Source organism: Pygocentrus nattereri, chromosome 11 (assembly GCF_015220715.1).
Source record: "Pygocentrus nattereri isolate fPygNat1 chromosome 11, fPygNat1.pri, whole genome shotgun sequence".
Taxonomy (NCBI): Eukaryota; Metazoa; Chordata; class Actinopteri; order Characiformes; family Serrasalmidae; genus Pygocentrus; species Pygocentrus nattereri.
This window is the reverse complement of record NC_051221.1, coordinates 3,673,915-3,692,030: the sequence shown is the minus strand read 5'-3', so window position 1 is coordinate 3,692,030 and position 18,116 is coordinate 3,673,915. Positions and strand designations below refer to the sequence as shown.

General features: G+C 41.6%; 2 protein-coding genes, 1 non-coding gene and 1 pseudogene across 3 annotated transcripts in view; 3 read left to right on the top strand and 1 right to left on the bottom strand.

Annotated features, from left to right (window-relative positions):
• The window catches only part of LOC108412018 (gastrula zinc finger protein XlCGF7.1-like), a 43,478-nt gene extending 31,630 nt beyond the window's left edge, over window positions 1-11,848 (bottom strand). Inside the window, exon 1 of the mRNA XM_037542652.1 lies at window positions 11,774-11,848. The gene's annotated coding sequence lies outside the window, so the exon portion shown is untranslated. The remainder of the gene's footprint in view (window positions 1-11,773) is intronic.
• On the top strand, window positions 2,054-6,502 carry LOC108413547 (annotated as a pseudogene).
• Window position 11,849: 1 nt separating the features above from the next.
• The window catches only part of LOC108413543 (zinc finger protein 208-like), a 39,377-nt gene continuing 33,110 nt past the window's right edge, over window positions 11,850-18,116 (top strand). The window contains exons 1-2 of the mRNA XM_037542797.1: window positions 11,850-11,902; window positions 14,790-16,145. Of these exons, the coding sequence (XP_037398694.1) occupies window positions 14,866-16,145 (1,280 nt within the window). The 5' untranslated portion in view covers window positions 11,850-11,902; window positions 14,790-14,865. The remainder of the gene's footprint in view (window positions 11,903-14,789; window positions 16,146-18,116) is intronic.
• On the top strand, window positions 12,557-12,724 carry LOC119264541. The gene has a single exon (XR_005131112.1). It is a non-coding gene; the product is annotated as a U1 spliceosomal RNA (small nuclear RNA).

Sequence of the window (18,116 nt, the reverse complement as noted above, 5' to 3'; positions counted from 1 at the left end):
TTGGCTGAGCTGTTGTTGATTTCATAATAATAGCACTTACAGTTGTCCAGGGCAGATGTAGCAGGACAGAAACATCACAAACTGACAATGTCCTATGACAGTACCATGTTTAAGTCACTGAGCTTATCAGTAAGCCCCATTCTACTGCCAGTGTTTGTCATGGAGACTCCAAGGCTATGTGCCTAACTGTATGCAATTAGGAGGGGTGTCCCAATACTTTTGTCCATGTAGTGTAAATATTAGTGCAGGTGCATTATAAGTGGAAATGTATGTGAAAGAGAAGAGGACTTCTCTTTCTGCCGTGCTGTGCTCATAGCTTATAAATATGCATGTTTAGGCTCTTGCGCCAGTTTGTGCCTGAAACTGGAGCAACAAGCTTAGTCCTTCGTCTTCAGGGAAACACACAGTGCTGTATACAGGACCAGTGTGATGTGACTAGGCTCATTAGACTGTAAAAGTGTTTGTGTGCATGCACTAGAGAATGACAGACTGAAGTCAAGCCAAGTCAAGTCAGGCTATATTGTCATTCTAGTTAAATACAAGTACACAGTGAAACGAAACAACATTCCTCCAAGACCATCACAGGAATACAAGTGTGGGGCAATACAGTAAACATAGTGCAGATGATACAAAACAAAAAATTAATACAAAAGACTTACATTAAATACAAAAACAGAACATGGGCAGGTCACAGTACTGAGAGTATGTGTAGCAGATAGCCTAGAATATATGAGCATAGCAGTCACCGAGGTAGAAACCAGAAGAGCATTATGCATCATGCGGTGTTTGGTATCTATACCAATTCTATCAGCTAACAATGTCAAAGTGAAGCACAAGATGTGCAAAAATTAGTCAGATACTGTTGTGGTAAAAAAATGTGCAAAAATGCAAGTATTCCGATTTGCAGTCATGGTCTGAGACTGGGGTCACCAAAAACCACCATAAAAAAACGCTTTCATAAGAGCCATACATTGAAAAATGAGAGAAATAAAACTAGTCTGTGTGGTGAAAGTGTTAAAATCAAGTATAAAAATATGTTTTCTTCTACATATGTGTTGTATCTGCATACTCAAAGAATTTTATTGTAACTTGAGACTCCAGGCAATTTTTTGTGGTCAGTATTGAGTTTTATTTTATTTTTTTTAAATGACAAAATGGACAGAATAAAACAAAAACCAGGGTAAACTAAAACTAGTCCAAAACCAGTGAGTGACACAAACCCCAATGGCAAAACTTCAGAACAGGGTGATGGTGCTTAGGCTTCTTTCCTACAATGTCCATGCAAATGCTGTGCCCCTGTCTTGCGCCCATAGATAATGCATTCTGTAAGAACATTATCTCTTTTAATCAGTTTGAGCTGTCATGGACTGACTTGCCCAAAGCCTTCAACTACGCTTGCATGCTGGGCACATAACACAATTCCCAAAGCCTTGAAAACTACCTACCTCCAATTAAAAAAAACAACAACAACAACAGTTATCATCTGATACAGCAGGGCTGGAAAACTGAGGGCCGGAGCCCAGCACAGTTTGGTGATTCCCTGCTCTAGTACACCAGCTCAGCCTGGTAATTAGCTGATCAGGTGTGCTAAGAATCACTTAGCTGTGCAGGAATCTGGCCCTACAGTTCCCCATCCCTGCAATACAGCAACATCCTTAAGCCATGAAAGATGATTAAGTCTATGATATGATCCTATGAGTTGGTTCAGAGACATGTTGAGTAAAATCAATAATAATTAAAAGTTGCATAAAACCATTAACTAAAAATCTAAATATTGAATTAAACAAAAGCTGTCAAGACATATTACCTAGAGAGAGCAAAGCCAAAAAGTTGGTGCTTTGGTGGATGTTAGACGACTAATATGAAAATTTTGGGCTTGACATTCACTGAAATCTGGATCTTCTGCATCTAAAAACTTCTGAAATAGCCAGTCTGGACTACTGATATGAACCTCTACAGTGAACATATGGTTCCAGTGTGAGTCCCCCTGCTGTCCAGGTGGGGGCGCTGGTTCTACTCCTGTGGTTTTCCAAGGTTAATAAAGAGGAGAAGAAGACCATCTACTCAGTGGTGTGACTACAGGGAAAACCAGGAGCTGCTCTGCTGAAGGTATAGAGCTGATCATCACTGTTCCTCACTGTTTACTGTGTTCTGGGAGGAGGTGGAGTAAGTGAGCTCACACAGAAGACAGGATTAGCTCTGGTTTGGGGTGATGATGTTTTCCTAGTTGGGGTGGAGAAGGTCAGAGGTGGGCACAGGCTCCTCTGCTTTATTCTGTTACTTATAGAAAGCACTGGTATATTCATACTTCGAGTATAAAATCAAATGATGATGCTTTTCTTTGTGTGTTCAAGTGTGTTTAGTGAGCACTGTGTAAGTTTTTTAATATTAGAAGCAGCGTTACTAAGTCAGAAGGGGGAGAACACTACAATATGGAGTGCTGTTGCCCTGTGAAGGCTGAAATGATCATTTAAATGTCAGGTCGAGTGTTTTAATGCCGTGTCATATACCTTCATTAACATATTTTTGTGCATATTTATATATATATATATATATATATATATATATATATATATATATATATATATATATATATATATATATATATATATATATATATATATCTCCTCTATTCCGATCTCTCTTGACACTATTTTAACTCAGTGACACAATATTTGACCTTTTTTTGTCCTGTCTCAGTAATTTTCCCTCTTTCAGTTATTAAAATGAATTAATGTACACAGTTTTGATAAGTGGGCTTTAAGTAGACTCAAATATTAAGCCCTTTGCTGGATACTAGTTGGTGTTTAATAGCTGCTAATAGGAGCAAACTTCAGACAACAAACAGGTCTTGGCTGATTTGGGGTGAGGCAGGACAATTAGGAGTAAATTAGGTTGTTACCAACTGTGTAAATACTCAAATGTTTTAAATGAATAGAAATCTTGGATGGATATCGTTACAGACCAATACAGATTTCTGTTCGAGAGTTTCAAAATTTGACATATCTTACATTACAATATTATATATAACATGTTATATATTATAATATTAAGACATTTTATGTTATTACTTTTTTCTTCCAAAGATTTTTCCTAAAATTTGGTATGAGTTATATAAAATAACATGACGTAATGCAGGTTAAAAATAAACGGTGTGAACTTACCGGAGCTCCTTTTTAATACCTGAGCAAGCGCTACTAATCAATGCACAGCTTATCAACGTGCTCTAACAAAACAGTGTCATTACAACACACACACACACACACACACACACACACACACACACACACACACACACACACACTAGTGATGGGAACAACCAGCTCTTATGGCTCCATTCATTTTCAAGAACTAAGGCTCATCTATATATTTTCTTTTACTTTTTTAGGGAGTTGGCAATTTTTTGTGAGGTTTTTTTTGTGAAATAATCTCTAGGATAATGAAAGTGTAAGTTGTGGATCAGATTCAAACTTCCACATCCCACCAATATAATTCCATTTCACATGTGTGGAATTGATCAGATGATCAGATTTGCACGTCCAGACATCATCTGCGTGGGCTGCTGTAGTATTGACGTAGGCATCAGTAACTACGTAGCTATACTACTGAGGTGGAATTCACACGCAAAAGCAGGAGGGATGGAGTTGCATCATCCCGCCCTCCAAACTCTTCATAATTCTCTGTTATAATCATCAATTTTTGGTGTTCTTCTAGAAGTCCAGCGCGTCCATCAATCTGAATTTGACAGCATTGTTGTTTTTGTGTTGTGAGTGATGCAAAAGACGCTTTGAAACCCAATTTGAGACACCTGTGTAAAAATCCGATTGGAATTCACTCGTCTGCCTTCACTCGCATATGAACCTGAGTGACATCCCAGTCTTAATCCATAGGGTTTAATATGATGTCGGCCCACCCTTTGCAGCTATAACAGCTTCAACTCTTCTGGGAAGGCTTTCCAAAAGGGTTAGGAGTGTTTATGGGAATTTCTGACCTTTCTTCCAGAAGCACATTTGTGAGGTCAGACACTGATGTTGGACGAGAAGGCCTGGCTCACAGTCTCCACTCTAATTCATCCCAAAGGTGTTCTATGGGGTTGAGGTCTGGACTCTGTGCAGGCCAGTCAAGCTCTTCCACACCAAACTGGCTCATCCGTTTCTTTATGGACCTGCTTTGTGCACTGGTGTGCAGTCATGTTGGAGCAGGAAGGGGCCGTCCCCAAACTGTTCCCACAAAGTTGGGAAAATTGTCCAAAATCTCTTGGTGCTGAAGCTTTAAGAGTTCCTTTCACTGGAACTAAGGGATCGAGCCCAACTCCTGAAAAGCAACCCCACACCATGATCCCCCCTCCACCAAACTTTACACTCGGCTCAATGCAGTCCCGCTCTGTCATTTTACGTGGCCGACCACTTCGTGGCTGAGTTGCTGTCGTTCCCAGTCACTGTTATAATCCCACTGACAGTTGACTGTGGAATATTTAGTATTGAGGAAATTTCCCGACTGGACTTGCTGCACAGGTGGCGTCCGATCACGGCACCACGCTGGAATTCACTGAGCTCCTGAGAGCGACCCATTCTTTCACTAATGTCTGTAGAAGCAGTCTGCAGGCCTAGGGGCTCGGCTTTATACACCTGTGGCCATGGAAGAGACTGGAACACCTGAATTAAATTATTTGGATGAGTAAGTGAATACTTCTGGAAATATAGTGTATCTAGAGATGTAGAATATAATGAGTTGGTACTTAGTCCTTTTCAGCTTAAGATGTATGTGGCTTTCATTTGCTATAGATAACCTGTCAAATTCAAAAGGCCAAGGAATTCCTACACATTTCCCATGGTTAGTTACCACATTTGTATGCCCCCCAAACAGGACTGTCCTTTTTCAATAATTTTATGGCCTTAGTGAACCACTGCTGATAATGTGTGTGTGTGTGTCTGTGTATGTGTGTGTGTGTGTGTGTGTGTGTGTGTGTGTGTGTGTGTGTGTGTGTATATATTGCAGACATCAAATTCAAAATGAGTGAATATTTGCAAAAAACAATAAAGTTTATCCATTTGAACATTAAATATCTTGTCTATGTAGTGTGTTCAGCTGAATATCGGTTGAAAAGGATTTGCAAATCATCGTATTCTGTTTTTATTTATGTTTTACACAACATCCCAACTTCACTGGAATTGGGGTTGTGTGTGTGTGTGTGTGTGTGTGTGTGTGTGTGTGGTTTTTTTTTTTTTTTTTTTTTTTTTTCTTTTCTTCCATTGATTCTTTTAAGCTGTGTTAACTTTATCCTTTTTCTCTTCCAGAAAAGAATGACCCTCTTCTGCAAGTCCTCTCCAATTCCTAGTGTCCTACACAGTCCTAATTTACTTCCTCTTCCAAACACACTTCAAGGAAAGTGGAAAGTGTTAAACTTGGAGACGTGAAATATGAGAAAATGGTGTTCAGAAGTTCCAGTACTTCAGAAACGTCTTCTGCTTCTTTCCAAACCAGCACATCTATCAGACAAACACAAGAACATAGAGACAAAGAAGGAACCTACCACTGCTTAGATTGCGGGAAGAAATTTGATCGAGAGAGTCATCTCCAAAGACACCAGCGCATCCACACAGGGGAGAAGCCGTATCACTGTTCTGACTGCGCAAAGAGGTTTTCCCAACTGAATCATCTCCAAGCACACAAGCGCATTCACACAGGAGAAAAACCTTATCACTGTTCAGATTGTGGGAAGAGTTTTTCTTCACAGGGTCCACTCCGATGACACCAGTGCATTCATACAGGAGAAAAGCCGTATTGTTGCTCAGACTGTGGGAAGAGCTTTACTCAACAGTGTCATCTACAGACACACCAACGCATTCACACAGGAGAGAAGCCACATCACTGTTCAGAGTGTGGGAGGAGTTTTATAGAGAGAAGTACTCTCAAAAAACACCAGCTCATTCACACAGGAGAAAAACCGTATCAATGCCCAGAGTGTGGGCACAGCTTTACTGCACTGATTAATTTCCAAATACACCAGCGCATACACACAGGAGAAAAACCATATCAGTGCTCGGATTGTGGGAAGAGCTTTAGAAATGGAGGAGACCTCAGAAGACACCAGCACATTCACACAGGAGAGAAAACGCATCACTGTTCAGAGTGTGGGAAGAGTTTCTCTAGGCAGAGTTATCTCCAGGAGCACCAGCGCATTCACACAGGAGAGAAACCGTATTATTGCTCAGAGTGTGGGAAGACTGTTACTCATCAGACTAATCTGACAACACACCATCGCGTTCACACAGGAGTTAAACCATATCACTGTTCACAGTGTGGGATGAGTTTTACTAGAGTAAATTATCTCCAGAAACATCAGCTCACTCACACAGGAGTGAAGCAAAATCTACAGTAGCTCCACAGACTGTAGGAGTACCTTCAAACGTGGGTCTGAAAATGCACAAAGGTATTAAGAAAGAGGTAAAAACACAATTGTTATTTTGCTCTGTTGGCTGGGACCAGAAATTTAAGAACTTTCCAGTGTTATTTATTTATTAATGAGTTCTTTAATTTTGAATATTTAAATGCAGCCATTTCCAAAATAGTTGGGATGTGCAAAGCGTAAATAAAATGCAGTGATGTGCAAATAACTTAAACTCTGTCTCAGTTTCAACATCTGATATTGTCTTTTGTAGTATTTCAATTAAATACAATCTTGATTTTTAAAAAAAAATCTGTGCCCATTTTGAACTTGATGCCAACAAAATATTTTAAAAGAAAATGTTAGGATGGGGCAACAAAGTCTGGTAAAGCTGTGAAACGCTAATTGGCAACAGGTCAGAAGCATGCTTGGTTATAAAAGAGCATCCCAGAGAGGCTGAGGGTTCACCACCCTGTGAAAGACAGCATGGGAAGCAATGTTTTTTTTAATGTACAATACTATTTCTCAAACTCAGCAATTGATATACTGTCTTTGTACTACGCTCAATAAAATATATGATTTAAATGATGTGCACATAATTGGATTTTGTTTTTATTTACATTTTGCAGGGCATCCCAACTTTTTTGGAAATGGGGTTGTATTTTTAATGATATGAGGCTAAGCTAAATAGGTAATAGCTTCAGGGATGACCACATGCCAAAATAAGCAAAACAACTAGCAATAGTGAACTAACAAACCTGATAATTAAAGAAACAAAAAGATACAACAATCTACCCTAGTTCCCTGCTTAAAACCAGGGGAAAAGGGGTGATCAAAACAAATTGCTTTAAGAGACCTTAGGTCTTTTATCATCAACCGTACATAACATTTTGTAAAGATTCAGGGAATCCAGAGGAGGGGGGGGGGGTGCATCAGTTCCCACAGCATGGGTGATTTGGCATCATCAATTGCCATCATTTGCTAGGCTAGGACCATGGACTCTAACTTGGAGTTGTAGATCTGCACACCAACAACTTCACACTCAGCTGCAAACTGCTCCAGTGAGTGCTGGAGGCATCCATGTGATGGAGCCAAAAGGATGTCCTTCACAAAAAGCAGAGACACCACAATCCAGCATACACTCATAATGCTCTCCTGACTTCAGCTACACCATGAGACCCTGTTCATGAATATCACAAGCAGGAATGTCTCAGGGAACGTGACTCTCCAAGTCTGCAAAACACTGGGTTGGCAAACTCTCATGCCCCCTCAGCAATCTACCTGAGGGTGAAAAGCTGGTCTTTTGTTCCACAGCCAGGGCGGAATTCACATTGTTACTTCCTAATCCAAGATTCAACTGATCTGATTCATAAACTTTCCCAGGGAGGAGCAGTGTGATACTCTGATAATTGGCACACACTTTCTGGTCCCCTTTCTTAAAAATTGGGACCACTACCCACACACTGCCAGTCCAAGGGTACTGTTCCAAAGGTTCATGTGGTATTGCAGAGATATGCCAGCCATGGCATCCCCACGACATCCAGAGCCTTCAGCATTTGCCACCAAGGAACTTCAAGGACCTCCACCAGGGAAATGGCGTCTGACACCGTAGAAGCCTCTGGCCCTGACTCCCATGAGGGAGGCATGTCTCTCTGGTTTAGAAGTTCTTCAAAGTGCTCCTTCCACTGACTGACGATATTTTCATTTGAAGTCAGTGAAAACATTGGAAATGTTTTCTTAGTACTTTTTTCAGTTGAATGAAGGTTCAAGAGAACTAATAAATAAATACATCCAAACAAATATCATGCAACTAAATTTTAATCAATATGAAATTTTATTTTTCACAGTCTACAAACTGCATTTCTGGAAAAGTTGACACATTTTCAAAATGCAACAAAAACAAGAATCTGATTTGTTGACTACTGTTACCTGTCTCACCGCTCAACTGCACCTTCCTGCAATTCCTCTAGAAGCCCACCACACTGTTATACAAGACTCAAGGCAAAGAATCTTTCCCACTCATGCAAAGTCAGGTTTTAGCAGCACAGCACAAGTTGAATAACAGGTTATGATATAATAAATTAAAGGATGACCCCCAAGCACCACCTAGCCAAAACATTATTTGAGAAGGTTTGGAGCCTACCTTTTGCAACTTGGAAGGTTCTTATTTGTTTTTGTTGGTTAGGAATGCAGCCATTTCACATAGAAACAAAAATATACTACATGTCCAAAGGTATGTGGAAACCACTTGTAACTAGTGGCCACTGGCTGAAATGAGCATATATTAATTCACAGAATCATTTTCCAACTTTGTGGAATAGATTGAAGAAGGCCCTTTCTTGAACAGAGCATAGGCAGATCTCACGTCTTTAATTGTGCATCCTTTTTTCCTTTCTTTGCATCCTCCCAACTTTTCTCAGTATGCTTGTATTAACTGAAATCATCCAAAAAACAGAGGTGAGGGAGTGAACCCTGTACTACAGACCTACATCTCATGCTACGGATAAAAAAGCCTTCCGTTTAGGATGCACGTCTGTTTCCTCTCTCTGGAAGCCTCCTCTACTCGGGTTTGTCAGGGTGCATTTAAAGAACTGATGGGTCCTCAAATGTGGCAGGTTTCGATTTATTTCTGGGTCACCAGCTGGAGGACGTAGGAGATATGAATCAAGGAAACATCAGTTAGGGTTTCGAGATCCACCCTGAATCCGCCTACTTATCAGGGAAGTACAGCAGTCAGCTTTTGGATGCTGGAGGATGAAAGGAAGTCATGTAGATTTATTGTCTAAGAGAAATGTTACTGCTGAAGTAGCATTGCCTGCTGGAGGGACAGCACTGGCGGATATTTGTTCAACTGTGTAGATAAAACCATTTTCCTTTAATTGTATGACATTTGATTGATTTCTGATGCTGTCGTTAAGTTCGTTTTGTCTTTTGTTATTTTAGACGTTTGCTGTGTGGCACGTAAATCTACACCCTGCCTTGTCCTCTTTACTTTAATTTGGTCTCCTCCTGGTGGTGACAGAGGAAGGAATAGCAAGTTACTGGATATACACCACTCTGTGCACGGATGCGGAAAGATTAAGACGCTTTCCTTAAGAATTCTCTGATACAGAACAAAATTAATGGTTTCTTCTGGATTATTATATAGGCTGGCCACTCCCGAGAAGATTAACCAGTGTTCCTACAGTTTTTAATTAGCAGATAACGGCTCTCGCTGGGATTCGATGATGTTCTTTTGATTATAGATTTTACACAGTGATCCACAACGTTCTACACAGAGTGAGTGGTTTGAGTGGCTGGCCTACGGGAATAGGAATCTCTTAGATGCCCCAAACGAAACAACAGTGGTGTAAGTAAGCTGTTAGGATCAGTGCATTCAGTATGCATTAGGCCCTGTTTCAGTGTGTTTTTGTAATTGATCATGTATTTCTAAGCATCTATTTAATTATGTTCTTAATCAAATACATTTTATTATGGTTAAATGCAGTGTGTAGAAAGTAATGTGAAAATGTCTATAGTTTTGTGATGTTCAACACTTAAACACTAGTGTTCTCCAGGAAGTTGAAGTCGTAGTCAGGAAACAGGCAGGGGTCAGTTCCAGGGAGCACAGCAAAGTAAGACAAGGGCAAGTCCGAGCAAAGTCCATAAAACAAGCAAAGGGTCAAAACCATGAATCCAACAAACCAGGCAAAAGTACAAAAGGGCAAATCCAAGAGCAGAGTCAAAGAAGAAACAGGCAGAAGGTCATAAACGCTCAGTAGCTTCACAGGGAAAGCAATACCTCACAACTACTCTTACCCAAAGCCCAGGCTTCAATACTAACCTATCTAGTCCTACAACAAAGACACAGCTGAACATTCCTAGTACTCAGGTGCACGTGAATGGTGATAGGATGATGAGGACCGCTCCATGATGAGGACCACATTAAAAGTCCTTGTGGTTTAACTTTGGACATTTTCTGCCATGAACTTAACGGTATAAGGGAATGAGTTTAAATAGTTTAATGTGAATGGTTTAAGAATTTTTTTTCTTTTGCTACTATAAACACATTTCTGCAACAACATACCACAAAAAATCAAAACAAATCCCAAATATACAGCAAGGAAAATCTTATAATACTGCATAAAAACCATACCATTACAGCAGGCTGTTTCTTTAGGACATTCTTTTTACATTTTACATTTGGTAAATGATGTGGTAATTTTAGTTTGGCAGTACCTCAGGAATACCACAGGAATACCAGAGGAGCACCACATACCACAAAGTGATGTCTTAAAATATGCCTCACCTTCAAAACACAAAATAATTACTTCTTTGTCTTAAGACATTAACTTTCATGTCCCAAGACAAAGGCCCAATCCCATTTCACGCCTCGCCCCTACTGCTCAGCTTTTAGCCCTCGGTTTTGCACGTTCACGTCTAGGGTTAGGGTGTCCCAATTCTTGGGTGGGGTGGGGTGAAGTGTGGGGGCTACATGGCCAAGGTTTTTCAGAGACTCCTAACAGTGTGATATAGGAAAAAAGAAAAACCAGCGAGACGGAGCACAAGAGACCAAAGAAACCCACAAATCTGATAATTTTCTCAGCTAAAAAATGAAGATAATCATTGTTTTATCTTAGTTTAATGTGGTTTCAGTGGATTTTGGTCGTTTTTCTTTATAACAAGCATAAAAATCGTTAATAGCATGCTGATGTCTCAGTATATTATCTAGCTAACTTTCCCGTTCCACCTTAAATAGTCCAGCAGTTCTGACTCCTGAAGCTCCAGACTGTAACTGCTGCTCCATTTAAGGTGAAACAGGAAAATTCGAACAAGAATCTAGAGAATCTCTGACTTCAGCTTCATCACTGAAGAATTAGGGGGGGTGATAATAAATAACTGCCCCCCTCTTTGAAGGCGTATGATCCCTAAATGTAACTAAAGCCCAGCAGTGAGGAGCTGAACTTTCCCCTCCTCTGCTGTCCCTGCAGACCGGCAGGGTCGCCTACAGAGCGGCGCTAGTAGCTGTTAATGAAGTGATGCTCTTTAATTTATTTTTTTTATTTGTGAGTTGTCACATTTCTTTGGGCAAGATTTCAACTCCAGGAATAAGGGTGACACTCGAAAGCAAGGGGTAGGGGTAAAAAGAAGAAATGGGACTGGGCCAAAAACATCAAATTATTAAACAAATTATTATTGTTGTTGTTGTTATGACTTATTTGTGATTAAACCATTTGGACCATTAGATGATGAAAGCAGTATTCTCTAACCTCTATGGAGTCTTGACTCTTCTCACAGCCACTCGATAACTGGCCAATTAGCAGTCAGCTCACATGAGCTCCTAGCCAATCAGAGCGCAGGAGGCGGGGTTTGTAAGAAAACGGGTGGAATATAAAAATAACGCACCCAGGTCAGCGGTGCTCCCTCTGCGCTCCAGGTGGTGGCGCTGGTTCCGTATTTGTGGTTTTCCAAAGAAGAGAGAAGAAGATCGTCTGCTCAGGAGTCTACAGTGTTATTGGAGCTGCTCTGCTGAAGGTAAAGAGCTGATCATCACTGTTCCTCACTGTTCACTGTGTTCTGGGAGGAGAAAGGTTCTAAGATGTAGAGGAGGTGGAGCATGTGAGCTCACACAGAAGCAGCCTGTTCAGACTGAACTGAGGAGGCCACTGTTAGCTCTGATGTGGGGTGGTGATGTTTTCCTAGTTGGGGTGGAGAAGGTCAGAGGTGGGCACAGGCTCTTCTACTTTATTAGGCTACATATAGGAAGCACTGTGGTGGCTGTGTACCACACTGAATATTTTCAAATGATAAGACTATTTCTACTCTGGTGTGTTTATGAGCACTGAGTAAGATTTTTGGTATTAAAAGAAACACCACTACACAGTCAGAATGGAACAAAGAGACCAAAGTATGAAGTGCTGCTGCCCCGGAAAGCCTGAAATTAGGGTTGTGAGTTTTGTGCATTACCTTCACCCACACAGGCTTAAAAAAAAAGGTCCATGCAAAATCAACAAGACAGCAAGTTCCAGTTCATTTAGTGGATGAATCTGATTTTACTGTGCATATAAACGGTACTTACTGCATGTGTTCTGATTATGCAAGAGAATGATCTGCTATTGTTATTGTGTCTTCATAAGTATCCTGTCTAAAAAAAACTCATGGAATATGTGACCTCCCACCTTTTTGCGACCTCTCGCCTGGCAGGGGTGATACCATCATCACGAAAGTGGTTCACCCAGGGCGAGGCTCTGCCGTTGCACTTCGGTGCTGCTGACCCTTGCGAATTCCCCAAATGCGAGAATAATAATCGACCGCATAATTTCTGGTAGTGGGGGACTGCGTTCATGCTCTCCATAACTAATTTTCCGGTGCAGTCGTGGGGTGGAGGTTTGGCAACCGGCCTTGTGACCGGAAGGTCGCTGGTTTGATCCCCAGAGCCGACAGTCCATGACTGAGGTGCCCTTGAGCAAGACACCTAACCCCCAACTGCTCCCCAGGCGCTGTGGATAGGGCTGCCCACCGCTCCGGGCAAGTGTGCTCACTGCCCCCTAGTGTTTCTGTGTGTGTGCTCACTAGTGTGTATGTGGTGTTTCACTGCACGGATGGGTTAAATGTGGAGGTCAATTTTCCCCGTTGTGGGACTAATAAGGGTCAATCAATCTTTCACTGTTATTATTTCAGGTTCTTCAGGGTGGCTCGCGGCAATGCAATCCTCCTGACTCGGTAATGCTACTTCTTTTAGTTGTGTAAAATTATGGTTTTGTTAACTAGATGCTAAATTAATAGCTGCTATCACTAAAGAAGCAAACTTCATATATTAAATATGTCTTTGCTGATTTGGGGTAGTAAATTCGATTATTGTCCAACTGTTGGTAACTGTTTTTAAATTAATATAAGACAAAGATGGAAATCATTAAAATCACAGATGATATCACTACTGTAACACTGACTGAAATTAAATGGTAAGATGAAATAAGTGTTACAGTTATGAACTGTCCATGGTGAGGTCAGGTAATACCATGAGATTGAATGATTGATTGATTTTATTTGATGATTCAAAATGCACAATAAAGGCCTAAAGCTTATTACCTTCTTTAGTCCTGAATAACTTGAGAACATACTTTTCTTTCCGCACGCTTTTCATTCTGCCTGAATAATTGGCAGTGTAGTACCCATGGCATGGGTAACTTGCACGTATGTATAGGCACACATTTTAATGCAACACATGCTGCCTTCTAGACATCGTCTTCTTCAGAGATGTTATTTCTTATTTCAGCATAACACCAAGCCATGTTCTGCATGTGTTACAACAGCATGGCTGTGTAATCAGAGAGTGTGGGTTCTAGGCTGTCCTAGAAGTCAATTGGAATTTACTGCTTGTAAGTCTGTCACTATTTCACAAACTGTCAGAACTTTTTGGAATTGAGGTTTGTAGTTGGGCATCATTAGATGTCACAGCTGAGATGAAACAGGCACTCTATCTGCAAAGAAAACTGGGTAGTCTGAACCCACTGTGATGTGGTTTCACTTTCTGGAGGGAGTGGAGATTTAGGTTGGATTACAGCTTCACAAAGTAGGCTTATATTAATTAATTTATCTTTCCATTTTAAATCTGTTGCCTGTTTAAATAACATGAAGCAAATATAGTGCTACACGATGGTAAGAGGCAACTTCTGAATCCTTAGGCTATGGCATTTTGGTGTAGGTGTAGCAACAGCCTTCAAGTACAGCACATGCGGACCTACCTGGTTCACATAAAACACGTCTGCCAAAATAAAAACAAAAAGTAAAGCACATATCTTAGAGCTTCACGTGTATCAGTCCATGTTCTGTAGCATCTCAGTTTGTCCAGCTAAGGCAGATGGGGTTTCAGCAGGGAACGAACTGATTCTTAGTGCATGACCCATGGGGAATTCAGACGGGCTGTACCATTTGTATATGAAACAGTACAGTAAAGTGTAATAGATCAATGGGTGTTGTCATTGAAAGGTTTTTGACAGTTTTTGGATCTCTGTTCGCTTGTAGATAACGTGGGGCATGTGTTCTTAAGATGATTTGAATTGGAAGCTCCCACGTTTGGCTCACAGTCTCCTATTAAATGTCTCTCATCCTGTGATCTCAACGTATCTAGAGATATAGACCACAGTGAAAGGGTAGAGCTTTTCAACATAATAAAATGTATATGCCTGTGATTTACTATAGAAAATCGGTCAATCCCAAAAGACCCAAACAATTCACCAGGATTCTAGTGAAAGTTCCTACATAGTTCATGATATTTAACACATTGTATGCCCCACAAACTGGACTGCTCTTGCACATGTCCCTGTGTCCTTGGTGAAATACGGTCTGAATATTTCTTTACTCTCTGTCTTGTTTGAGTTGCACTTATCAGTTTATGCTCTTTTTCCTTTTTCTCCTGCAGAAAAGAAATCTTCAGAATCTCCATAAAGAAAAGCCACCAAAAGGAGTACATCACACTGTGGAAATTTGGAGAGAAAATGGTATTCAGAACCTCCAGTACTCCGGAAACGTCCTCTGCCACTCTTCAAACTGACACATCTAGCAGACAAACACAAAAAGGCAAAGAGGAAACTCACCACTGCTTAGAGTGTGGGACGACATTCAATAGACTGAGTAATCTCCAAAGACACCAGCGCATTCACACAGGAGAGAAGCCGTATCAGTGCTCAGTGTGCGGTCAGAGTTTTATTGTACAGAGTAATCTCCGAATGCACCAGCGCACCCACACGGGAGAGAAACCCTATCAGTGCACGGATTGTGGAAGGAGCTTTGCAAGACGGAGTCATCTCAAGGAACATAAGGCCATTCACACGGGAGAGAAACCGTATAGCTGTTCAGAGTGTGGGAAGAGTTTTAGAAAGAGTCGTGCTCTCAGAAAACACCAGCTCGTTCACTCAGGAGTAAAACCGTATCACTGCTCAGAGTGTGGACACAGCTTTATTGCACTTAGCAATTTCCAGACACACCAGCTCATTCACACCGGAGAGACACCGTATCAGTGCTCAGATTGTGGGAAGAGTTTTACTAGACTGGATACTCTCCAACGACACCAGCGCATTCACACAGGAGAGAAACCCTATCCGTGCGCGGACTGTGGGAAAAGTTTTAGAGAGAGTGGTACGCTCCGAAAACACCAGCGCACTCACACAGGAGAGAAACCACATCACTGCTCGGAGTGTGGGAAGAGTTTTACTTCACGGAGTATTCTCCAGATTCACCAGCGCGCTCATACAGGAGAGAAGCCGTATTACTGCTCGGCATGTGGGAAGAGTTTTACTGTACAGAGTAGTTTACGAGCACATCAGCGCATTCACACAGGAGAGAAACCGTATCACTGTTCAGAGTGTGGGAAGAGTTTTAATCATCAGGGTACTTTCCATGAACACAAGCAGATTCATACAGGAGAAAAACCTTATCAGTGCTCAGAGTGTGGAAAGAACTTTAGAAACAGAAGTACCTTCAATAAACACCAGCGCGTTCACACAGGAGAAAAACCTCATCACTGCTCTGAATGTGGGAAGAGTTTTGCTTCACGGAGTCATCTCCAAATTCACCAGCGCATTCACACAGGAGAGAAACCGTACCAGTGCTCAGAGTGTGGGAAGCGTTTTAGAGACAGCGGCGATCTCACAAAGCACCAGCGCATTCACACAGGAGTTAAACCGTACCACTGCTCAGAGTGTGGGAAGGGTTTTACTAGAACAAACTATCTCAAAAAACATCAGCTCACTCACACAGGAGTGAAGCAAAATCTGCAATAATTGCTCAGACTGTTGCAGAGTACCTTCATTTATTTGGATTTGAAGATGCCCAAGTGCTTTAAGAAAGAGGTAAAAGCAGAATTTTAATGTTTTCCTGCCATTAGCCGGGCCCAGAAATGAAATTTCTAGTGTTGTTTATTTGTTCATTAATTTTGTTTTTAATTTCAAATGTACAACTGTATACACATTTAAAATACACTGGTTGTCCACACACACTGCTTCTCCCTCAGGTTCGCAGGGGGGGTGCTGGAGCCTATCCCAGCAGTCATCAGGTGGAAGGCAGGATAAACCCTGGACAGGCCGCCAGTCCATCGCAAGGCCACTGGTTGTCCAAATGAAAGTAAAATATATTGAGTAGACATACGGTATATTTCCAAAAGTATTCACTCGTCTGGCTTCACACGCATATGAACTTGAGTGACATCCCAGTCTTAATCCATAGGGTTTAATATGATGTCGGCCCACCCTTTACAGCTATAACAGCTTCAGCTCTTCTGGGAAGGCTTTCCACAAGGGTTAGGAGTGTTTATGGGAATTTTTGACCGTTCTTCCAGAAGCACATTTGTGAGGTCAGACACTGATGTTGGACGAGAAGGCCTGGCTCACAGTCTCCACTCTAATTCATCCCAAAGGTGTTCTTTGGGGCTGAGGTCAGGACTCTGTGCAGGCCAGTCAAGTTCTTCCACACCAAACTGGCTCATCCACGTCTTTATGGACCTGCTTTGTGCACTGGTGTGCAGTCATGTTGGAGCAGGAAGCACAGTCTCCAAACTGTTCCCACAAAGTTGGGAGCATGAAATTGTCCAAAATCTCTTGGTGCTGAAGCTTTAAGAGTTCCTTTCACTGGAACTAAGGGGCCGAGCCCAACTCCTGAAACACAACCCCACACCATGATCCCCCCTCCACCAAACTTTACACTCGGCACAATGCAGACTGACAAGTACCGTCTCCTGACAACCGCCAAACCCAGACTCGTCCATCGGATTTCCAGATGGAGAAGCATGATTGGTCACTCCAGAGAACACGTCTCCACTGCTCTAGAGTCCAGTGGCGGCGCTTTACACCACTGCATTCCACGCTTTGCATTGCGCTTGGTGATGTAAGGCTTGGATGCACCTGCTCGGCCATGGAAACCCATTCCATGAAGCTCTCTACGCTGTCCTTGAGCTGATCTGAAGGCCACATGAAGTTTGGAGGTCTGTAGTGATTGACTCTGCAGAAAGTTGGTGACCTCTGTGCACTCTGCCCCTCAGCATCCGCTGACCCCGCTCTGTCATTTTACGTGGCCGACCACTTCGTGGCTGAGCTGCTGTCGTTCCCAATCACTTCCACTTTGTCATAATCCCACTGACAGCTGACCGTGGAATATGTAGTAGTGAGGAAATTTCACGACTGGACTTCATTCTTTCACTAATGTCAGTAGAAGCAGTCTGCAGGCCTAGGGGCTTGGATTTGTACACCTGTGGCCATGGAAGTGACTCGAACAACTGAATTCAATGATTTGGATGGGGAGTGAACACTTTTGGCAATATAGTGTATCAATGACAAATGACGTAAGTGCATTCTACTAAAAATAAGATGAAATTTTTATTGCAAAATGATCGATTACTTTTGGACCCACTGAAGAAAGAAGAGTCTTTTCGTAATCTGTAAGTAGTTTTCTCTACCTGCAGAGAGAGGAGATCTGAGACCTGAAGACCTGACTGACATGGACTTAATGAACAAAAGTATTGGGACACATACAGGAGCTTTTATGAATCCCATTCTAAATCCATAAGCAACTGTAACAACTTCCTCTCTTCTGGGAAGCTTTCTACAAGATTTTGAAGTGTGTCTGAGGGAATTTTTGCCCATGGCTAGTGTTATGTGTCCTAGGGGTATACATTATTCTCAGCAATCCAATGAAACAAAGAAACCAAAAAAATAAAGTAAACATAACTTCATGGAGGCCCAAGGCCCAAAAATAA